The following is a 26096-nucleotide window of genomic DNA, read 5'->3' on the forward strand; positions in this document are numbered from 1 at the left end:
TGAAAAATGGCTTGGATTCCTGGTTAAGAGAAGCTGTGATAAGTGTTCAGAAAGTAGTCAAGATGGCTTGACTTGCATTAGTCAAACACATGTTCAACAAACAATACCTCCGAACATAAAGAGTTTAGTAAACTGGTTCACAATTGTAAAGTAGAACAAACAGTTTATAAGATATGTTACTAACAGTATGCAACTTACAAGAAGCAAAGGGTGTAAGAAGCAAACAAGTGCAATTTATAACTGAGGAGCCTGCTTAAATGTTCACTGTTTTAACATTTTTGGAATCATAACCAAAGCACTAATTTCATCTGTGGCATGACAAAGTATCTTGTTATCCTGTCAATGTAGCACTGTTTAAGAGTAGAACACAGAACCTGAAGGAGTTTATGTTTGATGTGTTGAGCAATTAAATGTTGTTGTTAAATACAAAAAAATCAGTTAGCTTGTCTTTAATTACCAAGATTAGCATATATTAAATAAATACTACATAAATTTGTAAACCAAGGACATAAGATGCAGTTTCTTTGGGCATATTGATGTAACAAATATAACACAGAACCATGAGTAAAGAACTGTACAAGCATATTTATTCAAATTAGCTGTGCAAAAAGGTGGGACAAAATAAACCTGAAGCGAGGATCTGCACAAACACTTAAATTACAAAAGACCAAGGGGGACTTTATAAGTAGAAAAATAATAACTTAGAAAATCACAACCGAGCCAATGATTTATTTTCTGTCAATATAAAAATCACATGACGGAGGAGAGAAGCTATTACCAACTGTCAGATTTATGTCTGTAAGTAGGTGACTGACTGTCACCTATACATGATGCCATATAATGGTTTAAGGATCTTTTTTTCCTTTTGCCACAATATATTTATTCTCACCAACCGTTTGACACACCATCATTACTGTCCAAGAGACAGTAATGAAAAATGAAAAATATCCAAGGGATCTGAAATTTTGGACAGTTTCACAGATTTGTGCACAGGCTTACAAAAGCAGGAACGTAGTAATCCTGTAAATGTAGTGGCTGTTCCGAATGCAAGTTCCCTGCAGCGGCATCATGTAGATTCATACAGGTGATGGAGCTGCAGTTCAAAGTTGAAGCACTACTGACAGAAACAAACCTTTGGATAAACTCTGGGTCGACATCCCTCATGATGACTCTGTGGTTGGGGACCTAGCTAAGGATCCTGCGGGGGACAGGGATGTTTTCATGGAGGTATTTCATACTGCCTTGTTCGGAGAAGTCGGCCACGGTGTGCCCTTCCCCTCGAAGTACCCATTTGGTGGTCAGGAGCCCCTCCAGACCCACCGGGCCTCTGGCGTGGATCCGAGCTGTACTGATACCAACCTCAGCTCCTGCAAATAAATAGCCCATAATGAGCTCTCCCGTCCTACTCTCAAGTGCCCCATCTTCAGGCTAAATCAAGCAACAAAGGAGGTGTATTCTCATATTATTTTCATATAGCATGAAGAAGTAAAACCATGCTTGTTTCCGTACGTACCTAAGCCAAAGCGGTAGCCGTCGGCAAAGCGAGAGCTGGCGTTCCAAAACACGCAGGCGCTGTCCAGCTGCTGCAGGAACTGTTCAGCAGTCTCTTCTGCGGAAAACAAGATATTGAACTCATTCAAAATATTTCTTAAAATCGCGACATGAAAATGTAGATTGTAGTTGTGAAGGAGTTCCTAACCGTTTTCTGTAACAATGACGTCGGTGTGGGAGCTGCCGTATTTGTGGATGTGGTCCACAGCATCCTGCATGCTGTCCACCACCTCGATGCAGCACTCCAGGTCCCCATACTCCGTCCTCAGAGACTTGACCTCGGATGGACTGAAGGTCAGATATGATGCAAACCTGGGGCCAGCGTGGATCTTTACCTGTGAAAACACCATTGAACGATGATTTTGGAAAGAGAATTATAATGAAGTACTCGTACAAAAATAGCTCTACTTTATTGATCTACCCACATAGGTTTAAAACTACACTGTTGCAAGTGACAAAACCTCTTCAGAGTGGTTGTTTTATCGTTAAAATGTCAGTCTGTTGGCCCTGTCAAACACTCAAATCTTCACCAAAATGTTAAAACCACTGAACCAGCTACTTTAAGTTTGTGCACAACACTTGACCATAAAGCGATAATGGAGTGTCTGTGCATGTTTCTTACCTCTTCTGTTCTCAGCATATCTATGATCTGGTCAAATATAGGAGTTCTCAGCAAATCTCTGTGAATAAGGAGTGTCTCCATGGCGTTGCAGGCCGCTGGGTAGTCGCATTTGGAGTCTTTGACTGGAGTAAAACATAAATCACATCACCCACTTAATGAACAGCAAAAATGACAAATAGATTTACATGCTGTGAACTGTGTATATCAACTTCCATAACTCTTGGGAAATGTGAAATTAACAAAATCACATTACATTTTAGCCAAATGTCCCCAAAAATACAAATAAGTCTGTATTGTGATAAAATATGAAAACAAAAACAAAAAAGTATTAGCACTGGGACCAAAACATCAAAATTAACCAACCAACATCAAAATTACCCCTAACCACCACAGCTACATAAATTACAGGATACCACATACCAATGTCAATAGCTTTGTCTATGCTGGCCTCATTGTCTATGTAGACGTGACAGACGCCCTCGCTGTGGCCCAACACAGGAATACCCTTAGCTGCCCTTTGGATGTCCCGGACCAGCTCAGACGAGCCCCTTGGGATGATCAGGTCAATCAGCTTGTCCAGTCTGCACAGATCCTCAACTTCTTCACGTGTGCTCACCTACATAACATGCCAATGTTAAGCATATTACCAAAACATGTGATGTAAACATGGTAAACATTTATGTAACTGACTATAATATTTAATGCAGTGTTTTCAGTCTTACCAGCTGAATGGCATCCTTCACCCCATGAACGGAGAGTGCTTCCTGGGTGAGTTGATGTAGAATTCTATTGGTGTTGGCAGCTTCTTTACCGCCCTTCAGTAGCAAAGCATTTCCACTCGCAATAGCCAGAGCTGACACCTGTAGTCCAAAGGAAAAAAAAGATCACATATAAATCACATACACAACAGAAAATAGGAAATGCATGAAAAAACAAAAAAAATCATCAACTCAGGACCCAACTTTCAATAACCCCCAAGTATGCAAGAGGGATCCCAGACCAGCACCTAATGGCGATCAAGCCTAGAGGCTGACCATCGGGGTTGACTGACCTGTGGGAGACAGTCAGGGCGGGACTCAAAGATGACCAGCAGGACACCGATGGGGACAGTGATCTGCTCCAGCTCCAGGTTGTTGGCCACCCTGGTCCTCCTCAGCACCTGGCCCACACTGTCCCTGGAGGACACAGCAATCTGACGCAGTCCAATGGCCAGGCTGTTCAGCTTGGATGTGGACAGACTCAGGCGGTTGAGCAAAGGCAGGGAGAGACGACCTATGAAGAATAATAATAATACTGATAATGTGATATCTTATTGAGCCCTGTAGGGGAATTCTCTTTTTGCTTGCCCCCTTACACAAAGTGGTCAGAGAGCAGGGCCAGCTAAGGAACAGTGCACCCTGGAGGTAGTAGGGATTTAATGTCTTGCTCATTTCAGCAGGGTTAATGCTTGCCAAAACAGGAGCTTGAACTCAGATCTTCCAGTTGAAGGGCAGCCTCCCTACTCACTATACCATGCTGCCCAAAACACATAAGACAGAATTACTACTGCCAGGCACTACTTCCAAACTTCTAGGTTCAACACATCCATAACTAGCCTTTTACTGACAACATGGCTGACACAGACCAGAGCTAAGAAAACAGCCAGCCGATGCTGAAAACTTGATGCTCCAGGCCTCCTAAGTAAGCCTGTTTCCTGTAGTTGTAATTCACAATCCACAACCAAGACAAATCTGATGATAATGTCATCAACAGCCTGGGAGTAGCTGTTAAGTGATAACCACTAGCAGGGAATGACACTCAATTCAGCAGCTTAAAGGTAATGTCTCTTCTCTGTGCCTCTGTACCTGATATGGTTGCCATCTCCATGTCTCTTTTGTTGGCGCTGAGAATCTCATCCTTCTTCTCTGTAAGCAGGTCAGCCAGACGGCAGATGATCTCCCCTCTCTGAAAAAACACACATGATAATATGATTAATGAACAGCAGAATTAAGAGCAATTAACCTAAAGATTACCTTAAAGGTGATTCATGTCAAATGAATTGCAATAATGTCAACGCGCAATATGTATCAGTGGACGGCTTTGTATCAGCATATTTCATTATGCTCCGTCTCTGCTGCTTCTGATGTGTTACCTATCATTCTATTGCAATCAAGCCCAAGAACTTACTAACTGAACCCAATGAAAGCAGATCAATAATAATTTAGTGCGTCACTAAAGCTAATTTCACAGCAATATGCTAACGAGAAAATCCTCCTCATATCAGGGAGTGAGGAACTCACCTCGTCAGGATGCAGGGAGGCCAGAACTCTGCCTCCTTGCCGTGCCATCTCTGTCTGCTGCTCCACTGTGGGACCTGGTGATGTAAATAACAGCACAAGGAACCAATCAAACAAGTGCGTCTCTAACACCTCAATTTCAAAACAAGTGAGTGACATTTTCACTCCGCATGATTTCAGTACGTCACCTGCAGGTTTCACTTCAGAGAAGAAGGTGCCAACTTTCTTCCCCTCTACAATGTCTGTGATGACATGGCCTGTGACCTTGGGATGTGTGCCGTTGGCGATTACGACAGACGTGCCACCCTGCAGTGCCCACAGGGCTGCTTTCACCTGATTTAGAAAACATGACTGAGTAAACTGCACCTTTGTAATCATTTGACCAACTTAGTCCTGTTTACACACAGGACTAGGATAAAGTACTTTCTGTCATGCTGACCTTGGCTTCCATGCCACCAATGCCCACTCTGGACTTAGTGCCGTACGTGATAGACTGCTGGTCTCCAGGGTAAAATATATCAATTAGCTTGGCATCATCTGTTCCTGGGGGACTGTCGTACAATCCTGCGGGATAGAGATTAGTTTTATTAATCCTTCAACTAAGCAGGGTAGTCATGCTGATATTGACATCTTTTGTTCAAGTGAACCCTGACCAAGAAGGCAGGTAGTATACAAAATGTTTCCCATAAAAACATAACACACTGACAATATGTTTGTGAATAAAAGAAATACAGTGACTGTATATCAGAGCTGAAAGAGAGAAGCAGTCTCTTGGAAGCATTCAATAAAACACAAATAAATTGAATTAATGTCAATGCTTACTAGTTCTAAATGTGAATGAAAAAAAACATAAAATAAAGAGTGTATTTCTGTACCTTCAACATCAGACAGGGCAATTAGGAGGTCTGCTTTCATTTCAACAGCCAGCCGTGCAGCCAAGCTGTCATTATCCTTGATGCTTATTACCTGAAATGCAACCGTAATTTAATTGAGCCAAGAGTATAATCACTGTACCTCACATATACTGTACAATAACAGCTGATGAACTGCAAGCATGCAATGGAGCCTCTGACTCCCATTTAATCACAACACCAACACAGTGTGCTCCTTCCAAAAGGAACTAATAGGCAGGTTTGTGCACAGTGAAGACAGGAATCAGCCAATTATCCCTGAAAGCAAGAACAACATACTTTGAAATGCTAGACAATATTTAAAGCAGCATAATATTAAAAGCATGTGTCCAAGAAGTGAAATGTTAGTGACAGTGGAGAAATGAGTGAAAAGAGACATACTTTTTTTTGCTTATGCATGCCGTATGTAAGCAAACTCACAACTCTGGACAACACTTAGCATTCCCACCATGCCCTTCACACAGTACCCACATTTACCCCCTGCAGATCACTGTTGGGAACAGGGGGAGGCACGACAGCATCATTGGTGTTGATGATAGGGACTATGTTCATCCGCAGCAGTTCATGGAGTGTGCTGTTCAGGTTGCGGCGCTTCTGCTCATCATGAAAATCTAGGTTGGTCACCAGGATCTACAGTATTGGACAGACAAGGATGGAAATCCAAATGAGGATTGAATCCTTTGCTGTTACCATGCTATTCTGGAGAGATATGCTGAGGCCAACAACACAGACTGTAATTGATAACATTATTCTAGGTTACACAGGCAAAATGAGATGTTTGGGTCAGCATTGATATTCTGCAGAACTGCACAACGCCATAACACAGATAGATTTTTCACTGTCCAGTACTTACTTGTGCGGTGCAGGTGCTGTACTGGGTGAACATAGCTTCATACAACGCCATCAGACCACTCTGTCCAGCAGCTGCACACGCCCGTGCCTCCAAGACTGGAACTGCCTGGAACACAGAGAGAATTCACTTAAATAAACAATTCATAATTCAATGAATATTTATCTATTATTCTTCTGAAACAGCAGATTAAAATTTCCATTGTTAAAAGGGGGTGTGTCTGAAATAAGTTTGAGAGCCACTGTGCTATTCTATTGTGCTGATAAGCAGGGTTTTCATTCACCATTTCCTTGAGCTGGTTCTGTCCAGAATGCAAGGCTTGTCTGACACTCTGAGACAGCAGGATCTCATGTCTCAGTCTCTGCTTCCCAAATGCCACAGCACCACTAGTGACAATCATCATCTCCCTGCCTTGGTTCTGCAGCATAGCCACCTGATGGGACAACAAAAACACAACATTCAAGTCCTTCTTGCACGGTCAAGATCACTCCTCTAACTCTGTACTGCAGGTAACTGGAGACCGAAAAAGTAGTGCTCAAGTCCCCCTTTAGCCCACATTATATCATCTTCATGCTTACACAACGATCATCAACAGAGTTCCTTGCTTATCTGTATCCATAACACCAATGTGACGTCACCTGTTCGACTATCGAGGCCAGTCGTCCCAGAGCCAGACCACACTCATCTCCCCGTGTCACCACAGCACTCCCCAGCTTCACTACAATGCGTTTGGCCTGCTTTAACTCACTGCGGTGGGCAAAGGACTTCCCATGGGGACGGGGGAGAGGGACTGCAGAAAATAAGGATGTAAGATTTTATTACAGATCATCACCAACATGCACTTATTATTCTTCTTCCAGTACACAGTTCAGAGAGACAGTGAGGGTAGGGTGCCCACTTCAGGTATGGTATAGAATGTTGGCTGCTTGCTTACACTTGGTCTGTGAAAATGGTCTGATGAAGAGTGGGCAGACATTTGATTTCCAGGTCCTGGATGGCAGGCGGGAACACAAGGCCAGCCTTGCAAACATGGCACTGAGACCTAAGGACAGCTAAACACACCAGTGAAGTTTTAAGTTACTCAAACTGATCAACAACGTTCTGCTTCACCTGAAATGATCAACAGCTTGTTGATATGATAGCTAGAATACATAATGCTTGACTACTATCTACATCAGTGCTTAACAAAAACAGGGCATGATGTCAGAATCATTTTAGACTAGTTGGAAAGCTAATCAGCGCCTTGATGTTATCAGCAGTGTGTTGATGAACTTGACTCGGTCACTGACTCAGAGAAGATGATGTCTATTGTTGGCAACTAACGTCTGCTAGCTAAGAAACTAAGGCTGTCGATGCTACTAACACTAATAAAGTCTACACTATACCGTAGCTATAGCTGGGTAGCCAGCTAATTATGCGAACACTGTAAATGTGGCTACTAGAGCTGTGTCAAAGTGACAGTTAAACCGGTAGCTAAAGCTAGCTAACGTTAGCTAGCATTAGCTATTGTGGGCTAACTGTTACCTCGCTTAGAGACATTTCTTTACAAAATGGACAGAAGACAAAATTTATGAGAAGACTATCTCTTACCAAGCAATATGAAAACCAAGACTTCCCACCACTACACTTGTGTGTGCACTGCAAAGGAGAGACACGTCGTCAGTTGGACTGAGCTGGCGGTCCCTTGCCACATCCACAACCCACGTTGGTTGGGAGTTGTGAGAGCATTCAGCTATCCACCAACAGTATCTGCGCATCATTTTTGGGTACATGCGTAGTAGGAAGCTGGGCTTGCGCAGACAACAGTCTTTACGTACGCAGAAATAGTTGGAGTATTTGGGTGGACACTGCAGTGTAGTACTAATGCATGGGAAGAGCCAGGTATGTATTGGAGGGTAAAATACACACACCCAGTTTGATATGTGAAATACAGTTTACCCGTTGTTTATGCTAATATAAAACTTGATTATATAATATAAATTAATTGTCTAGTTATTGTAAGTAGTAGCAAACCAATTTTCTAATTTAATTACAAGTAATTAAAGTTTCATAATTCAAGAATTCTTAAAATAAACCTGCATACACCAAATTAACCATTACAAACAAGTATTGTTTTTCAAAAATGACATTGTATGTGGAAATTAAACCGTCAACCCAACCACAACTGCACTCAAAAAAATCAACATTGATCCTCTTAGGTAGAAAAAAGAAGAAAAGAAATACAACCAACACAATGCTTTTGTTTCATATCAACTAGACTGAAATGGAGTGGCCTCCTGTGAGGCCACAGTATAGTTTGAAATAGTTGAGAGGAAGCTATCAACTCATCTTTAGTAATATGACACTCTGGCACATGAGCGGTGTGTGCATGCCAAAAGAGCTCTATGAAACATTCATGAGCAGGAAGGCTGGGAGCACAGCGCAGACCGAGGAGCCAAAGCAGGTGCAAACAGAGCTATGGGGACATTTGAGGATACTCTGAAGTGTCCCACCTGCCAGGACCTCTTCACAGACCCTGTGACGCTCCCATGTGGACATAACTTCTGCCTCACCTGCATCCGGGATGTCTGGGATGCGGACATCTCTGAGGACGGTCCTTTCTTCTGTCCGGAGTGTCAGATCTTCCTTCCCTCCAACCTCACTCTGGAGGTGAACACCAGCCTGCAGACCAAGGTAAAGGACTTCACCACCAGCAGGCCACCGACAGCAGAGCTACAGACAACAACTTCAAGCAGAGTGGCTCCAACAATCCACTGTGACCACTGCATAGAGACAGCATCGGTGGCCGTACAGACTTGTCTGACCTGTGATGCCTCGCTGTGCCAGGCCCACGCTCTGCTGCACCAGCAGAGGTCGGCTCTCAGGGAGCACACGGTGGTGGAGGTGACTGGGGATCCCCTGTCTCTGAAGTGCCAGGAGCACCGTGAGGAGCTGAAGCTCTTCTGCATGGAGGAGAGGGTCCCTGTGTGCTGTTTGTGTGTCCTGGTTGGCCTGCACAAGAACCACCAAGCTGCCCAGCTGCATGAAGCCTGCTCAGACTTCAAGGTGAAGACTCACTGTCAGTAGAGATGGCATAAAATGAATAGAATATGATTATTGTTTTGTCATAAGGCAGTGGGTTTGATTTTCTCATAGCTGTCATGATCATTTCTCTATTTCTCAGGATATTTATTTTCTATAGGTCTGTCTTGTATCTCTTGTCTTTAGAGCATGTTAGAGACCACTATGACCCAGCTGCTGAAGAGGAGAAGTGAAGCAGAATATGCCATCAAGGACTTGGAGTCACTGTATACACAAACAGTGGTACAATCCATGTGGAAGATCTCTTTTTTGAATCATTATTTTTTTTATGCACAGCACTGCCTCACACATGCATTAAAAAAAATATGTTTTCTTGATTTTCCAGAAGTCTGCTGCGGATTTCAGAGAGAGAATCTCAGACAAGTACAGTAGGATCCGGTATGTGCTGGACGGCGATGAGCGTCTGATGATGCAGATCATAGACGCAGAGGAGACTTGCATGACAGAGTGGCTGGAGGCCCAGAGGGGTGTCATGGAGGCCCAGATCAAAGAGATAGACAGCCTCAGAGCCTCTAGCAAATCACTCCTCCAAGAAACAAATGATCTGAGATTCCTACAGGTGAGTTAATGGTGCTGAATAGTATGACAGTGTGTTATTTTGATCCTGTGTTATTACATTTCATAACTTTATTGGGAAAAGTACGGAGCCCCTAAAGTCCCGAAAAGTGATATTTTTTTATCTTGTGCGCACAAGATAAAAAAATATCACCGTTCGGGACTTTAGGGGCTCTGTAGAAAAGTGCAATGCAAATGTGGTTAATGTGTTTTGTGAGATCTCAATGTGCAGTACCTGACATGTTTATCGTCAACAGCAAATCACAGCACACAGTCTTGGGTGAGTTTATTCTTCACTCCAATTCTTTTCTATCCCAACTGCTTCCCCTGGAAATTACTTTTGTCCTCTAATGGTTTTCAGTTTTTATTGTAGCAAACCTCTGGATTTAGCACCTATCCAGGAAGTAGACAGAGACCTGTGCGACCCTGAGAGGATGAGGACAGCGGAGAGGCTGGTGGATGACCTTTCTGTGGCTCTGTCCCAACACTTCCCACGGATGTGGTCATGTTAGTACAGGATCAACTACTTCACAATCTAAAGTCAGCCCTCACTATTCGTGTAGCTGTGCACTGAATGGGGATGTTTATTTGCAGATCTAAGTTCTCTGACTTTGGACTCCAAGACAGCCCACCCCAAACTGGAAGTGTCCCAGGACAGGAAGCGAGTATACTGGAGCAGGCAGCCTCTCGGTGAGGCTCCAAGCCCTCGGCCATTTGACTCCCAGTACTGCGTCCTGGCTCAGGAGAGCTTTAGTACTGGACGGCATTACTGGGAGGTCATTGTCCAGGAAAAACCCTACTGGCTGATTGGTGTGACCACGGGGCCAATCCCTGGAAGAGATCATCCAACTCAGAGCCATTCCAGCCTGGGTGTGAGCAAGACGTCCTGGTGCATCTACCATGGAGATGGACAGTACCTGGCTTGCCATGATACCCAGGAGAAGAGGCTATCAGTCAGTGAGAAGAGAGTCAGGAAGCTGGGCATGCTGGCAGATCTCCAGAAGGGGGAGCTGTCATTCTACGATGCTGACGCTCTGACGCTGCTTCACTGCTTCTCTGTGCAGTGTGCAGAGCCTCTCTACCCCATGTTTAACCCCTGCATTGATGTGAATGGTCTAAACAGGCAGCCTCTCGCCCTGTTTTGCCTTAAAGACTACTGGGACTGGCATGTAAACACAGATAAGGATAAAGAATGAACTTGCACTCCCTTAACGATAAGAAGACAATCCTAAATAGCTCTGCTGTGAACACACTGATGTACACTCCTTCAAAAAATGTGTTTATTTTCTGTGTTCATATTCAGTAAATAACATGATTGAAATCCCATATACATTGTGAAGATTTGTTTGCTGTCAAAATTACCATTACCATAGATACCATCACCAGTCTCCTAGCCCGGAACCAGGAGCCTGAACTAACCATGCCCACTTTAAAAAATATTTTGCAGAAAACAGTTGGGCAAACCACTAAACCTGAGCTCTACCCTGAGATCAATGTATTCCATCTACATTTTAGACAAATTAGAACTAGAGCTATATTAGAACAGCTTACAATGAGTGTAACAGAAGAGTAGGCTTAAATTCCTAGATGTCCAACATTACTAGCACCAATAGTAAGGAGAGCAAAGGTCAAAAACACCATTGTACCCTGACAGTAGATGTAACAAAATTTTCCTGTAACCCTAGAATGATCATGTAGGAGCTGAGGATGCTTTAATAGTTGTTTTTTGTTTTTTTTAACAGGTTACAATTTTAATCTATTAGTCGGTTATACATTTCAAAATAATTAGCCCCTCAAACCCTGCAGGCGGTATTTCATAAACAGTGTAGTATATATTTCATCAGATATTATCTAGTACATCTTGAATCAGCTTTATTCAGCAATTTTGGTCCACAGAAGAGACTCGGTGAGCATCTAAGCAGTTTCCATGTTTGTCTTGATCCAGTCCAGGAAGTGAGTGACCCGTACATAGACCCCTGGCTTGTTCTTCTTAGCACAGCTGTCCCCCCAGCTCACCAGACCATAGATGACATGCCTGCCCTCATCCTCACACGTCAGCGGTCCTCCAGAGTCGCCCTGCAGCAAACAAAATGCCCAGTGAGACCCAACTAATGGGAACAGTGGCGCTGCATTACTCCAGAGAGCTAGACACTTTAATATTAGACTATTATTCTAACTCGTAACGTAATACTACTGTACTGTGTAGATAACAACTGCTGTCTGAAAAGAGTACAATCTGAATGCATCACATCCCCCTATTTGCTCCTCTGTTCCCCACGGACCTGGCATGTGTCGACCTCTCCCTTGAGATACCCGGCACAAAGCATGCCTTCATCCAGGGAATTTCCGTAGATATCAGGGCGGGAGCAGGTTTCCTGGCTGATCAGTAGCACCTCAGCATCCAGCAGGTGGTTGGAGCCAGAAGCTTTTAATAGGGTGAGAGGCAATGAGGAGAATAGTGAGATGTCATTGAAGCCCTGATCTAAAACCATTTTACTGGGTGGAGATATAATAACATGAGGACAGAAGACCTGAGCAGCCAGTGTCTACTTGTTACATTTGTAAATAATTCAAGGCCATTTGCATTTTTTTGAACTGCCTGTTTGGTTTCAGGCCATCGTTTCTGCATGTTTGGAGAAAAGTTTGGGCACACACTGTCTCATGATGTGAAATTTGTCATGTCATAGACTGTTTAGTAGAAAGATGAGGAGAAGAGGCAGCAAGGTACAGAACATTCCTCTTACATTCCTCGGTGGCACCCCATCCAGAAATGGTGCATTCTTTCCCATCAGGCAGTATAGTGTCAGGCAAACAGGCAGCCTTTACAAACTGGGTCTCTTCGGCACAGATTCCATCATATGAGGCTTTCAGCTTCAACAGGGCTTGGAGGAGGAGAAATATTGCGTTGGTATTATTATATCAATGGCACTGACATTGCATGTTACATGCATATTACAATCATGGAAGTAAGTGCCAAGTCTGTATTTACCTATGTCTTTTGAATTCGTAATTAGGTCGTAGTTCTCATGTTTTATTACTTTTTCCACCTCAATGATTTGCTCTGTGGGCTCGTCTGAATCCAGAGTAAGTCCTCCCGCCATCACTTGCATTTCTCTGTATATATCACTGTGTAAACACAGCAATGGCAGGGTAACAGGTGTTACAGCATACTAACATACATGATTTGAAAGCCATTTTCAATTTCCTATTAAGAGTTTTACTGATGACTGACTGTTACTAGTAGCCTAGTTTCAATCTCTTTCAATGCCTCAACCTCAATCAACAGAAATAAACCAGTTCCGCTAGAGGCCCAGTTATACAAACACTATTGGACAAACTTCCACTAATTTAAATTGAGTGTTCAGCCTGGAAACCGTTTGAATTACTACAAGAATAAGTGACTGGTTGCCTATTAACACATTGATTAACTGGGCATTTGGCTTACATGCAATGGGCAGCTGTCAGTGCCCAGCAACTATTGATGAGTACTGCTCCACAGACGTGAGTGAAGTCTCCGTTGGAGCCTCTGCGTCTGGCCTGCAGGGAGAGCTGCCAAGGTTGAGCACCGGGAATGGACTTCAAACCCCCGTAGATGCGGTTGATAATCCTCGTAGGTTGAGGCTTGCCGCAGGTGGAGAACTGCGGCTCAGCGGTGGGCTCAGCGGTGGGCTCAGCGGTGGGCTCAGCGGTGGGCTCAGCGGTGGGCTCAGCGGTAGGCTCAGCGGTAGGCTCAGCGGTAGGCTCAGCGGTGGGCTCAGCGGTGGGCTCAGCAGTGGGCTCAGCAGTGGGCTCAGCGGTCTCAACCAGGCCTCCAGGAGTCTGGGGAGATTCACTGGGTTCACCGTCTGTTGGTGTGGGAGGAAGGTCTGTGGGCTCTACCGATGGAAAGAGACAAGGGAAATATTAGTTCTTCTTGGCACAGCATCTGTCTATTCAGGGGTTGTCTGAGGTGTGCGTGGCTGACCTGCAGAGCACCTCTTCACGTCACAGTACTCCCAATGTAGTCTTCGGCCATCCCTGATAAAACACCAAGGCTGCCTGTCTCCATCTGGGTTTCTGGGTCATAAACATTGTGTGTGAGCTCCTGTCCTTTCATCCTCTGTGTACGTATTTACTGTGCATTCTTATAAAGACTTATAGAATCTAGTGTCTAAGTTGTCAATATGCTTCTGCACCAATGTCCCCGAGACCAACTCCTGTACACTCATTGTGCTTGGCAATTAAACTGATATTGATAGGTGAATTGAACTGAATTGAATTGATAGGTACTGCCAGTGATGTAGTGGTAAATGAAAGATTTGATCATTATAGGCAAACAATGATCAATATAAACAAGTTCAATTACACTTTCAGAGAAGTATTCATTCTTTTTTTCTGCTGCAGTAGGTAACTTTTATGGATTAACATTTAGAAGCCACGTTTGGTGGCCGAAGACGAGTAGGATAATATGTCAGAAACTGCTATTCCACTGCTATTCTCATTTCAAAGTGAAATATGTGGAAATCCATCTGACCAATGAGGAGAAGTCTGAGGCAGAAGGCGTGACTGTCAATCACTCCTCCTGTCACTCACTAGGAGGGGTGGGAGGCGTGTCATTCCTTGTGTTGGTTTGAATTTCAGGAAATTTGATCTCTCTCCTCTCGAACACACCCTATCTTCATGTAAATTGCTTAGATGCAGCTTTGTATGATGTGTATTCTGTGTATTATTTAAACCTGACTTACCTGCAGAAGTTGTGAGGGCCCAGTCCATCAGCATCCTCAAAGGTAGTGAAGGGATCAGTTCCTTTCTGCAGGATGAAGTAGGAATTCCAGTGGAGACACCGAACCCCGGGTTCTGTCTCACTCACAGTCCCACGATATGCCTCTCCGTTCTCCTCATAACAGTCGTCTGGGCCTGGTGAGGATATCCCAGCAAGTGAGCGCATACAGGGACAGAACAGAACAAAAGGAGGTGAAACAGTAAGAGGAGATACTTACCAACATCGCATAAATGTCCTGTGAATCCTGAGGGACATTCGCAGCTGAAGTCTGTTGTGTGATCACTGATGCACCTGCCGCCATTCTGACAAGGATTAGGATTACAGACTTCAGCAGCTGTAGGGAGAACAAAGATACAGCAGTTTACCACATTTTTGATCAAATGGACACACTCGGGTGACTGATAGAACTTAAGGATCTGGGTGGTGGTGTGCTTTTCAAACCTCTTTCACAGTTGGGGAGCTGGAAGGGCTCCCTGCATTTGCATTCGTAGAAAGGGGCAGTGGTGGTCAGCACACAATCCCCCTGCCCACAAGTACGCCGCCTACAAAGTCTGGGTGCTGCAAGAATAGATATGATTTTTTTTCTATGTCAATCCACTAAAATATTCAGGTTCAGAAGAATTAGGAATGTGAATGAAAACAGCTCCCTAGAAGATACAGGCACTGACAGAATGGTAAACACCAAAGCATGATTTCCAAAAGCACCAAAGCATAATATTCATTTTCCCCATTGAAGCTTTTTCATTTGATTTGCTTTTAAAAAGGAGCATATAGGCTGCAACTATTTAGTATTTCAGAATAAAAGCACTTATTACAATGATTATAAGCATGATGATATGTAAGGGATAATGCCCGACGAGGTGTCCATTATCAGGAATTAATGGACGACGCGAACTCGAAGGGTATGATCCTGCATATACCATGATCACTTGCCAAAGAAAAAAAAATTAAGACCATTAATTTATATTTTCATGCGTTTTGTAATGAAAATCTAAAGTTTTTCACAAGCCATAACTCAGTTTCCCTGGTAACACCTGAGGGTTTGACTAATACCTGGAACAATCATTACCATCCCATAAGGTTCTTATGCAATGGAAACGTTGTTCACTACTCCAGTAAATAGGACGAACCTTGGCAACGAGAGATTTCTAGTCCGCTCAGCTCATAGAACCCTTTGGCTCAGCTATGAGCCAGAAAGCTAACGTTATGCTAGCAAGATTCAAAGTCAATAACATTGCCTAACATTGCACATTCTTTAATTCATCTCCCACCCCACTAAAATCATAATGCAATCCCCTTGAAGACAGACCCTCAAGAAGACAGATCAATGAGGAAATATGAAAAGGAAAATAAAAACACAAAGCTTTTTATTCCAAACCTTTCTGACACTTCTTTCCCTTGAACGGCTCAGGACAGTAGCATTTGAAATTTCTCCTTCCCTTCTCCACACACACACCATTGTTGAGGCAAGGGTTTGGATTGCATTGGCCTAGAGTATACGCAAAGTGTAGGGGGGAGAAATAAGGAAATATGACATTTAGACAGTTTTCTGATATTTCTGTTCTAAATCATATGTTACAGGTTACAGTGATTGTTCACAGGTCATATAAGCAAATGTGCTTCTCTGAACACTACATTTTCCTTTTAGGTCAATGCCTCACCGTCTGGTTCTTGAAGTTGGAAAACCCAGTCTGTATCAACATCTTCGTCATCGTTATCGTCATTGCTTTGGTAATCTACAATTGGAAAGAAAAGTTTATTTATGTTTGCATCCCCCAATCTCTCTTTCCATAAATGATAACATATGGTGTGATATTATGATATCCTTACCAACAGTGTCACTGTTGCCTTGGCTTCCAGGATTAACACGTAATCTTGATCTTGCCCTAAATCTTCTTGACTGATCAGATAAGAAAATTCACCATGTGAGATCATAAAAAATACATTATAGAGACAATTCCGAAAGGTCCTATATTGTCCTATACCAATGATTTAGGCTACTAATGCAGAGCCAGTTCAACATCACATCTGCTGTCTGTTTTAATATTATTTTTTCCCAAAATGAATCAAATCAAAAACACTCAAAGCTGAGACACTGAAAATGAGAGAAAAATACAATTAATATAATTCATTCTTTGTCTGCTCCATACTGTTACTCCAATAAAAGTCCAAATAACAGAACGTAAGACAAACCTGAGCAGGAACGATGAACACAGCCAAGAAGACGCACATAAGGAGCAGCTTGAGATTCATGATGGCAGTGAGTCAATGCAGACGCAGGAGAAAGCTATTGTCTAGTGGATCACTTACTCCCTGCTCCAAATCTTTATGTACCATGGAGCCAGACAAACCTGTATTACTAGACTACTATAGACTGAGCTATATGGTAACAGCAAGTCTGAGTTGAAGGAATGTACCTGTCATCTAGGACATTTTGTTCATTATGGACATATTGTTATACTGTGAGACTAGGCATGGATCTTCATGTGACAATGCAATGTTTCATCACTTAACATCACCTCAGGTCTTTACTGGGCATAGTTATGTGTTGTAAGCCATTATTTGTCTGTGCACGTGCATAATATTTATATAACTATGATTTCCACACTAGTTCAAATGTGCATACTATCACTCTGTTTCGCACAACAGGATAGATGTTGAAATTATGTATTTGTATTATATAGCATATACTGTATATTATAGGCTATAACATTGTCTCTGTATATAGACATACAATTCATAAACATAAAACTCATGGCACTGACACCACTGGTGACCTTAAAAAAGACTTAAAAAATGCTGCAGTTTTAAAGTTTTCTTTTTAGGAAGAATAAAAATCAAAACACAAAGCAACTAAACAAATAGCAAATGATAAGTCAATTGTTTAAAGACTCAAAGCTTAATTTTGATTCCACGTTCACTCCTCACTCTGTCCATTTGTATTCAGGTTTCTATACAAGCAAATATATTTCACTGAGTTATTTCACATGCAGTTGCAGACCTGAAAAGCAAAATGCCAGAAACAACAGAAAACACACAAAACATAAATCATGATGAATACAACTTTCACAACTGAGCCCTTTTACACTGGCTGGCATGTTGTTACATAACATCTGCTTATGCAGATGCTGCTTGTGTCTTTGACTTGATCCAGTCCAGGAAGTGAGTGACCCGTGTGTAGACCCCGGGCTTGTTCTTCCTCCCGCATTGGTCCCCCCAGCTCACCAGACCATAAATAACATGGGTGCTATTCTGCTCACATGTCAGTGGTCCTCCAGAGTCGCCCTGGAACATCAGAGAAACCAGTTAACCATGCGTAATGGTAGAAAATGCAATACTGCACGCTACAAGAACCTCAAACAAGTTGGTTAGTCACACACACACACACACACACACACACACACACACACACACACACACACAGCTTCCCCTACGAACCTGACAGGAATCCACCCCTCCCTGCAGGTAGCCGGCACAGAACATGCTGTCATCCAGGACCTTGCCATAGATCTTGCTTTCAGAGCACTTGTCCTGGCTGATCAGCAGTACCTGGGCATCCAGCAGGTGGTTGGAACCATATTGAGCTATAACCAGGGAGGAAGTGGAAAAAGGGGGAATTTAAAAGGAACATTTACAAGAACACTGCAGTGCTGTCACGGCAAATGACTAATTTTGGCGATTTTCATGTTTGTATTTCAAGGTTCAAGGTTAAGATGGTTTGCAGGAGCAGGACTTTTCATGGCCCCAGCGCCTATGAAACCCATGCAAACCTGAAAATTTGACTATTTGAGGACACATGCTGCGTCAGCGGCAATAGACACTGCTGACAGGTTAATGTTCATAAATGAAGCATCGCGTTAGTTCATGCAGGACACGGACGTCACGCGTAATATAGAACCTCCTTGGTTGCTAGTCATCTACCAGCTGATCACCACGCACACCAATCATAATCCATTCTCATAACAAGGCGGTCTATTTAAATGGCCTCCTCCTAGACTGATTCCTGCTTCACAACTGCTGCACACTCTGCTGATTGGTAAAGCTTTACGCTACTGCTGCTGTTACTGGTCATGCTGCTGCTCCTACCTGCTACAAGTTGCCGCTGGTCGCGCTGATTTCTCGGGCTCAAGATGTCTCATTTTCGTCAGATGAAGAATCTCCAGAGGCAGCACCATCGGCCTCCAAACCCGCTGTCGGAGCTCCTATCTCGCAAACTACAGTCTTATAATACCGCTTCAAGAAGGCATTGTCCAGGAAAGAATGGCGTTTGCGCGACTCATCCCGCCGCCACTCTCGCAAAGGAGCGAGAGTCCGAACTCTGATTACGAGCCGACGGCCGGTCATAATATCAGCTCTCACTCGGTCGTGAATGTCCGCTTCAAGTCTTTTCTGCCAGCGTCAACGGCCATTAGACCCCACAGCGGACCAGGGCATTTCCATGGAATTTCATCGCAAGCAATGACGTCATGACGCCGATGAGGATGCTGGGAGTTGTAGTTCCCATTGCTCCACTTCACCTAAGCTGAGTATTTGCATTGAATATTTGCTCTTATCATGGTGCAAGCATGCATCATGATGGCTGGCTGGCTGAGCTCCATTTTCGATTCAGTGTTGCTGTGTATTTAATAGGGTTGCAAAATTCCGGGAATTATCAAAGTTGGAAACTTTCCATGGGAATTAACGGGAATTTATGGGAATTTATGGGAATTAACGGGAATTTATGGGAATAAACGGGAATAAACCAGGAATTTACTAAATTGAAGGTATGCTCTTAATAGGGAACTTAAATATAGTTGGGGGAAATATATTTTAGCATAATCCTGACTAAAACAACCAGATATCATGCAAGTACAGTTGAATATCTATGCTATTCCTCAATCACATGCACACATAGCACACTGCTTACTGCAGGGCTATTGAGACCACGCCCCCTACATGCACTGTGCATTCCTGTGCATTTTTGCTAATTTTTGAATGGGTTGGGTCGGGGGGATGAGTAATATTTAACTCAACATTCATGTTTTTGTTCTTCAATGAAAGAATTGATTGTTCAATAAAATATTTAACACTTGATAAAGTTCTACTTACAAATAAATCTGTTTTAATTGTATTATTTTGGATGGATGTCTGCTTATAAAAAAACAAATATTTATGCTTGGATATGATACCTTTCCATTAAATTACCCTTAATTCCCATAAATTCCCATAATTCCCATGGAAAGTTTCCAATTTGGAATATTTCCAAAATTCCCCAGCTTAACTTCCCATGGAAATTTACCGGAAACTTTCCGGAAATTTACCAGAAATTTTCCACCCCTTTTGCAACCCTAGTATTTAAGCATAATGCTGACATGCTGCTGCTTAGCTGGGATTGTAAGGTTGTACTACAATTGCTTGTTGCTTTACATCAGTCAGAAATAGTTAAATGCAGCTCATTTTAGTGAGAAGCAATTTTGTTTTGGGGGATTTTTGCGCTCCTCAAAGAATCTCTCCCTTATATTCGACTGGACTCTTGATATTGTCTCAGCTCAAAGCATGAGTGCATATAGCCTAATTGATACTATTGCTGTCATCAATAAATTGCAAATGTCATAAGAGATGCTGCATAAGGTGGTTGACTGGGTTTCACTGCTCTGATTTAGGTAGTATGACCTCACACGGGATGCATGCCTGCATCCCTCCCAAGAAGCAGTAGGTGATAGCTGAGGTCTGCAGCAGGCTTGCTGCTACACATAGATATTTCACATAACCGTAGTACGACCTCTTTCAAGGTGTATCTTGCATCCTTGTTCTTTAATATAATGAATTTCTGAGGTCTGCAGCAGGCTTGCTGCTACACATAGATATTTCACATAACTGTAGGATGGCCTCTTTCAGGATGCATGCTTGTATCTCTTCTCTGTAAATCTGACTTACAACTCAGCAGAGGTCAGCAACAGCATCGTCTGGTGCCACTGCTTGAGGTCTGCAACAAGCTTGTTGCTACACATTGATCTTTCTATTATTCATCAGCTGGTAACTTACTAAGAATCGTCTGCACCAGTTATGTTTGGCATATGGTTCTGTGGTTTGGGGGATTTGCATGGCGCCCCTGCTGTACCTTCAGCATGCTTGCTGGGTAAGCAGGGAGCTGCTACAGCAGGGCCATATCCGCCAATCATAACTGTATTACCTTTAGTTGCAATTCATGGTTTTATCTTGTGACTAAAGTGTTCCTGACTGAAATGCAGCATCGCGTTAGTTCATGCAGGACACAGACATCACGCGTTGCTAGTCATCTACCAGCTGATCACCACGCACACCAACCATAATCCATTCTCATAACAAGGCGGTCTATTTAAATGGCCTCCTCCTACACTGATTCCTGCTTCACAACTGCTGCACACTCTGCTGCTTGGTAAAGCTTTACCTCCACCTCCCCAGCCTCCACCTGTTATAGTCTATGCAGTTGAGCCCACGGTGGCTCTTAAGTATCAACACTGCTGAGTGTTGCTGCTCCGGCTCTGCTCTGTATTCTTCCATGGGGGGATTTGCATGGCGCCCCTGCTGTACCTTCAGCATGCTTGCTGGGTAAGCAGGGAGCTGCTACAGCAGGGCCATATCCGCCAATCATAACTGTACTACCTTTAGTTGCAATTAATGGTTTTATCTTGTGACTAAAGTGTTCCTGACTGAACTCTTAGAAAGGCAATGATCTGGATGAAAGTGAAGGTCACGCTGAGGCTGAATGGAGAGAGTCTTACAATCCTCAGTGGCACCCCATCCAGAAATAGTGCACTCCATCCCATCATTCAGTGGGGCATCAGGCAGACAGGCCGTCTTCACAGACTGGGTCTCATTGGCACAAGTGCCGTCGGCACCTTTCAGCTTCAGCAAAGCTTAGAGGGGACAGTTCAGGTTAAAGTCACAATGAAATTAAAAAATCACTTTTTCACCTTGTTAGCTAATTGTACATGTCATAACAATGGACAATACATGCCAAAAATATTACAAAAGTTTCTTGTATTTTTATATTAAGATCTCTCTACTTTTACCTGGAAAACAGCATATTATTAGTGTTTAATTCATGGCATACCAGTAGACCCCCCCCCCCCCCCTCCACCCCTCCCATCATATCAAACTCTTTCTTTCCTTTATAGATAATGCTATCCCATCGGTTTACACTGTTAGTCACTTTTGAATGATTCCACCCCACAAATATGACAAATTATGGAAGTCAGATACTCCCAAAATGCCATCCTGATATCGGCCATTAAATCCTATTAGTGATGATAATATCAGTTTTTTTTAAATGAAATGAGAGAGAGATTTGAGTAGAAGCCAAGTATATAGATCACCTATGTCATTGTAAACAGCTGACTGAGTCTCTCTGTAGTTCTCATGCACAATGGCCTGCTCCACATGTAAGGTTTGCTCTGCAGGCTCTTCCAAATCCAGATTCAGACCTCCCACAACCACCTGCATGTCGTTTTTTTTGTCACTGATCAAACACAAACAACATGTGACAGGATAATAAAGATTGTGCCAGCATGTATGATCTGATATTCCATGTGTGCATAATTAGTTTATGTTTTGCGTTGTTTCAGGTATGCATTTGTTACGATTTTGCTTACATGCAATGGCCAGCTGTCAGTACCCAGCAGCTTTCAATGAGAACCCCTCCACAGGTGTGTCTGTAGGCATGGTTGGAGCCCTTGAGTCTCATTTGCAGGGACACCTGCCAAGGTTGAGCCCCATTAACGGCCTTCAGACCCCCATAGATTCGGTAAATGGACTTCTTCGGCTGAGGTTTTCCACAGGTGGAGAACTGTTCAGGCGGCGTGGAGGCGCTGGTGGTGGACTGAGCTTCTGGAGCCTCGCTTGGCTTCTCAGACGTGGTGGGTTTGGCAGTTGGCTGCTGGCTTGCTGCCGTAGGTTGGGGTTTGGCAGTTGGCTGTTGGCTGGCTGCCGTAGGTTGGGGTTTGGCAGTTGGCTGCTGGGCGGCTGCCGTAGGTTGGGGTTTGGCAGTTGGCTGCTGGGCGGCTGCCGTAGGTTGGGGTTGCGGAGCAGTGGGCTTAGGACCAGGAGAGACCGCTTCAGTGGGCGCCACACCTGAAAACACATACAAAATAACATGACTATTGTTGCTGATCTTCTGCTCGCTCGGAATGCTGTCTGACAAGTTAAAGGCCGACCTGTAGGCTCAGGACATTCTGTCACATCACAGTAGTCCCACAGCAGCTTAGGGCCTCTTCTGATGAAACACCAGGGCATCATGTCTCCGTCTGGGTTTCTAGGTCAGACAAAATATTTGAGTGAGCAGCATCCCCTTTCATACTGTAGATGGTGTCTGTAATTCATCTGCACCCTGCAAGAACTATCCATTTTGATAATAAATAAAATAAATAAATAAAATAAATTTTGTCCAGGAGATTTTAAAATCTTAAACAAGTGGAAATATCTGCCAATGGAATCAGGCAATTTGACTTATTTCCAAAGCTGTTTCATCTGTTTTGAGAATTTTCTTCTAACATGTTTTGAGAATTTTCTTCAAACAAGTCACAGTATCTTCAATTAAGAGAGGGTAAATCAACCACACCCTCTAAAATATGCAGGTCACGATCCAGACGAGACGTCGCAGAGTTTTAATAAAACTTGTCTGATCATGATGCACAAGAATTGTCATGTAGGGTTTAATTTTCCTCGCCAAGACAATTAATTAATTTCAAAGTTTAAAAGAGATAGAGGCTAGTAGCAAGTGCAGCTAGTTTTTTTTTAATATGACTGAAATTATTGCTGTGTTTGCATCTCTGGAGAAAGAACCATTTTCAGTGGAGTATTGTATCATGTCATATAACAGGGGCCAAAATGTAACAATAACTTCAGGAGGGATGCCATCAAAGCCTGGAGACTTCCCGGTCTTCATGGTCTTGATAGCATCCTCAACTTCTCTAAGTGTAATAGGGGAGTCTTGAAGATCTGCATCAGCTCCAAGATACGTACGACATGGGCTTTAGAAAGAAAGTCTGTGCATTTCTCACGGTGTGGTTCCACAAGACTATTGCAGCCATCATCTTTAATGCAGGAAATTGGCAAGTTTTCATTCTTTCATAATTTTTGGGGCCAGGAGTCAACTAGTCCATTTCTCTCTCGCTTGTAGCCTACTTGTTGGGAGGAATTGTCATCATGCATTCTGGTTTCAAGTGAATTCTCATTAATTTTATGTAAATGTGTTTTATGAAGATTAGAAGTATACGTAATTGAAAATGATCTAACATGAGGTTAAACCTGACCTGCAGAAGTTGTGAGGGCCCAGTCCATCTTCGTCCTCAAAGGAATTGAAGGGATCAGTACCTTTCTCCAGGATGAAGTGAGAGTTCCAGTAGAGGCACTCATCGCCGTCATCTGTCTCACTCACATTGCCACGATACGACTCTCCTTCACCCTCATAACAGTCATGTGGGCCTAGTAAATATACCACAATCAGTCAGTATATGAGTTATAAAAAGGTATATATCGGAATGAGAAGGGTGGAAGATAACGCAGAATGCAGTATTTACCAACATGGCAGAAACGCCCTCTGTACCCTATAGGGCACTCGCAGTCAAAGTCCATGCCATCCCTGATGCATGTTCCACCATTCTTACACGGATTAGGCTCACAAAATGAAACTTTGGCAGAAAATAGTACACAGTGAGAGTTTGCATTTGGATACTGCAACTGACCAGTCTGTAAAAGAGGAATACTGTAGACTGTAGTTTCTTGTTTGGATAAGAAAGACACCCCTCACCAGTTCTGCAGTGTGGAGGCTGGAAGGGCTCCTTGCATTTGCACTGGTAGAAAGGGGGAGCAGAGGTCAGGACACACTCACCACGCCCACATCTACCCTTCCTACAAACCTTGGGAGCTGCAGGAATAACACAACAAAGAAAGTGTTTCATTATTAAATTATTTTCGCTGCCAGTAACCTTTGCAGTACAATAACAGCCTTGAGGATAGACAATTATTTCAAACCTTTCTCGCACTCCCTGCCCTTGAAAGGTCTGGGACAGTCACATTTGAATTTTCTCTTGCCCTTCTCCTCACACACACCATTGTTGAGGCAAGGGTTTGGGTTGCATTTGCCTGAGATATGAGCAAAGTAAAGGAGGAAACATGAGCTGTTACATCATCACTTTACATTGTAATAGTATGCCATGGGAAAGCATGTGAAATTGAAAAAGAAAAGCTTGTTATTGTTCCATTGTTTGAGAGAATGCTGGATGGTCAATGTCATACCTTCTGGATCTTGAAGTTCAAAAACCCAATCTGCATTGTGTTCATTATCATCATCGTCGTCGTCGTCACCAGATACGCCATCAATAATCTGAAAGTAAATGTCTAAAAGATGGTTTTATTGTTAAATGTGACGCATGATTGTGTGTGTGTGTGTGTCTCTATTTTTAAGCCAAAGCCTTTCACCTAAGCCTATAAATTCACTTGGGAGATGTTTTCCCCTCTTTCTTCAGAATGCAGTAGTGTATACAGTATAGTATTCTGAGGACTTCCACAATGATTAAAAGATATCAAATGCTCATCTACATATAAAAACAAGTAAATTACTTACCATCAACTAAATCCTCATACCTTCCACGCTTGTGTTTTCTGTCAGCATGATGATGATCCCTATGCTCCCCGTGTTTTCTGTGTTTGTGTTTACGTTTTTTCAGCTGATAAAAAAATATTAGCGCCACATTATAGTCATAATAAAGAAATGGATAAATGCTCAGTAATGTTCTGTTGTGTTTTATTCACAGCAAAATACATTATCAAACATTGCGACATTGTAAATAAGTCAATACATTTGCCCATTTCTCTACTCAGTTGCTGTATAAACTGCCAGTCTTGACATCAAGCACTGTGCCAATAGAGAAGTAAACAAAAGCTCTGAATACATACTTCAGCAGGTATGATGAGCACCGCTAGGAAGAGGCACAAGAAGAGGAGCTTTAGGTTCATGATGGCAGTGGATCAGGGAACATCTAGGAGAGTGAAATGAGAGGATGCTGTCTGGCAGATCACTCACAGTTTTCTCCAAACACTTGTGTGAGTACACTAACCTTTGTATTGCCAGGGTATTCTGGCATCCATGCCTCTTGCTGAGTCAGTTTTATTGATCTGGACTGTGTTCTTGGATAGGCTTTTCTAGTAACCATCATCAGAACAATGCTCAAGCTCTACTGTAGCTAGCGAACAGTAATAACAAACAAATATACTGTATGGCACAAGATGGAGGTCATCACTCTTTGTCACCCTTGAACAATTATTAATTTAGAATTTGTGTGCACCACATGTTTCATAAAAAAAGGGCAAGCAGCAGCATGCATTCAGTTGCAACACAAAGGCTCAGAGAGCATATTTGCAAAGAGCTAATTATTTGTTTGAATGTAGACTTTGGATCCACATCCGGTAGGTGCATCTCAGGATAAACTGTACAGTGTGCTCTTAGATCTCTTTATACATTTACAAG

General features: G+C 43.0%; 2 protein-coding genes and 1 pseudogene across 3 annotated transcripts; 1 reads left to right on the forward strand and 2 right to left on the reverse strand.

Annotated features, from left to right (window-relative positions):
• Window positions 1-589: 589 nt before the first annotated feature.
• On the reverse strand, window positions 590-7929 carry LOC139644212 (delta-1-pyrroline-5-carboxylate synthase-like). 2 transcript variants are annotated; one of them, XM_071519620.1, is made up of 18 exons: window positions 7801-7929; window positions 7145-7262; window positions 6849-7000; window positions 6494-6643; window positions 6214-6318; window positions 5838-5990; window positions 5325-5415; window positions 4889-5013; window positions 4638-4782; window positions 4453-4526; window positions 4018-4117; window positions 3225-3445; window positions 2896-3033; window positions 2594-2789; window positions 2174-2295; window positions 1700-1886; window positions 1514-1609; window positions 590-1367 (listed from the first exon to the last, which is right to left on the reverse strand). In XM_071519620.1, the coding sequence occupies exons 2-18, from the start codon at window positions 7239-7241 to the stop codon at window positions 1186-1188; spliced, it is 2334 nt and encodes a 777-aa protein (XP_071375721.1). In that variant the 5' UTR covers window positions 7242-7262; window positions 7801-7929; the 3' UTR covers window positions 590-1185. The 2 variants fall into 2 exon arrangements, with proteins under 2 accessions (XP_071375721.1, XP_071375720.1); XM_071519619.1 differs by having other exon boundaries at window positions 5832-5990.
• Window positions 7930-8667: 738 nt separating this feature from the next.
• On the forward strand, window positions 8668-11042 carry LOC139644204 (tripartite motif-containing protein 72-like). Its single transcript, XM_071519609.1, has 6 exons — window positions 8668-9255; window positions 9418-9513; window positions 9617-9850; window positions 10104-10126; window positions 10220-10353; window positions 10441-11042. The coding sequence occupies exons 1-6, from the start codon at window positions 8668-8670 to the stop codon at window positions 11040-11042; spliced, it is 1677 nt and encodes a 558-aa protein (XP_071375710.1).
• Window positions 11043-11760: 718 nt separating this feature from the next.
• Window positions 11761-25585, reverse strand: LOC139644205 (uncharacterized; annotated as a pseudogene).
• Window positions 25586-26096: the final 511 nt, after the last annotated feature.

The sequence above is a fragment of the Centroberyx affinis genome, unplaced genomic scaffold, assembly GCF_046629955.1.
Source record: "Centroberyx affinis isolate AG114_WGS23_722 - 3 ecotype Tasmania unplaced genomic scaffold, CSIRO-AGI_Caff_v1 ptg000718l_1, whole genome shotgun sequence".
In the NCBI taxonomy this organism is placed as follows: domain Eukaryota; kingdom Metazoa; phylum Chordata; class Actinopteri; order Beryciformes; family Berycidae; genus Centroberyx; species Centroberyx affinis.

Coding starts and splice junctions, on each gene's coding strand:
- LOC139644204 (XM_071519609.1), top strand. CDS start 8,668: ATGGGGACATTTGAGGATACTCTGAAGTGTCCCACCTGCCAGGACCTC. Junction 9,851..10,103: donor ATGATCTGAGATTCCTACAG/GTGAGTTAATGG, acceptor TATCGTCAACAG/CAAATCACAGCACACAGTCT. Junction 10,127..10,219: donor ATCACAGCACACAGTCTTGG/GTGAGTTTATTC, acceptor TTTTTATTGTAG/CAAACCTCTGGATTTAGCAC.
- LOC139644212 (XM_071519619.1), bottom strand. CDS start 7,241: ATGTTTGCAAGGCTGGCCTTGTGTTCCCGCCTGCCATCCAGGACCTGG. Junction 7,001..7,144: donor ACCATTTTCACAGACCAAGT/GTAAGCAAGCAG, acceptor TATTTTCTGCAG/TCCCTCTCCCCCGTCCCCAT. Junction 3,034..3,224: donor GCCCTGACTGTCTCCCACAG/GTCAGTCAACCC, acceptor TTTGGACTACAG/GTGTCAGCTCTGGCTATTGC.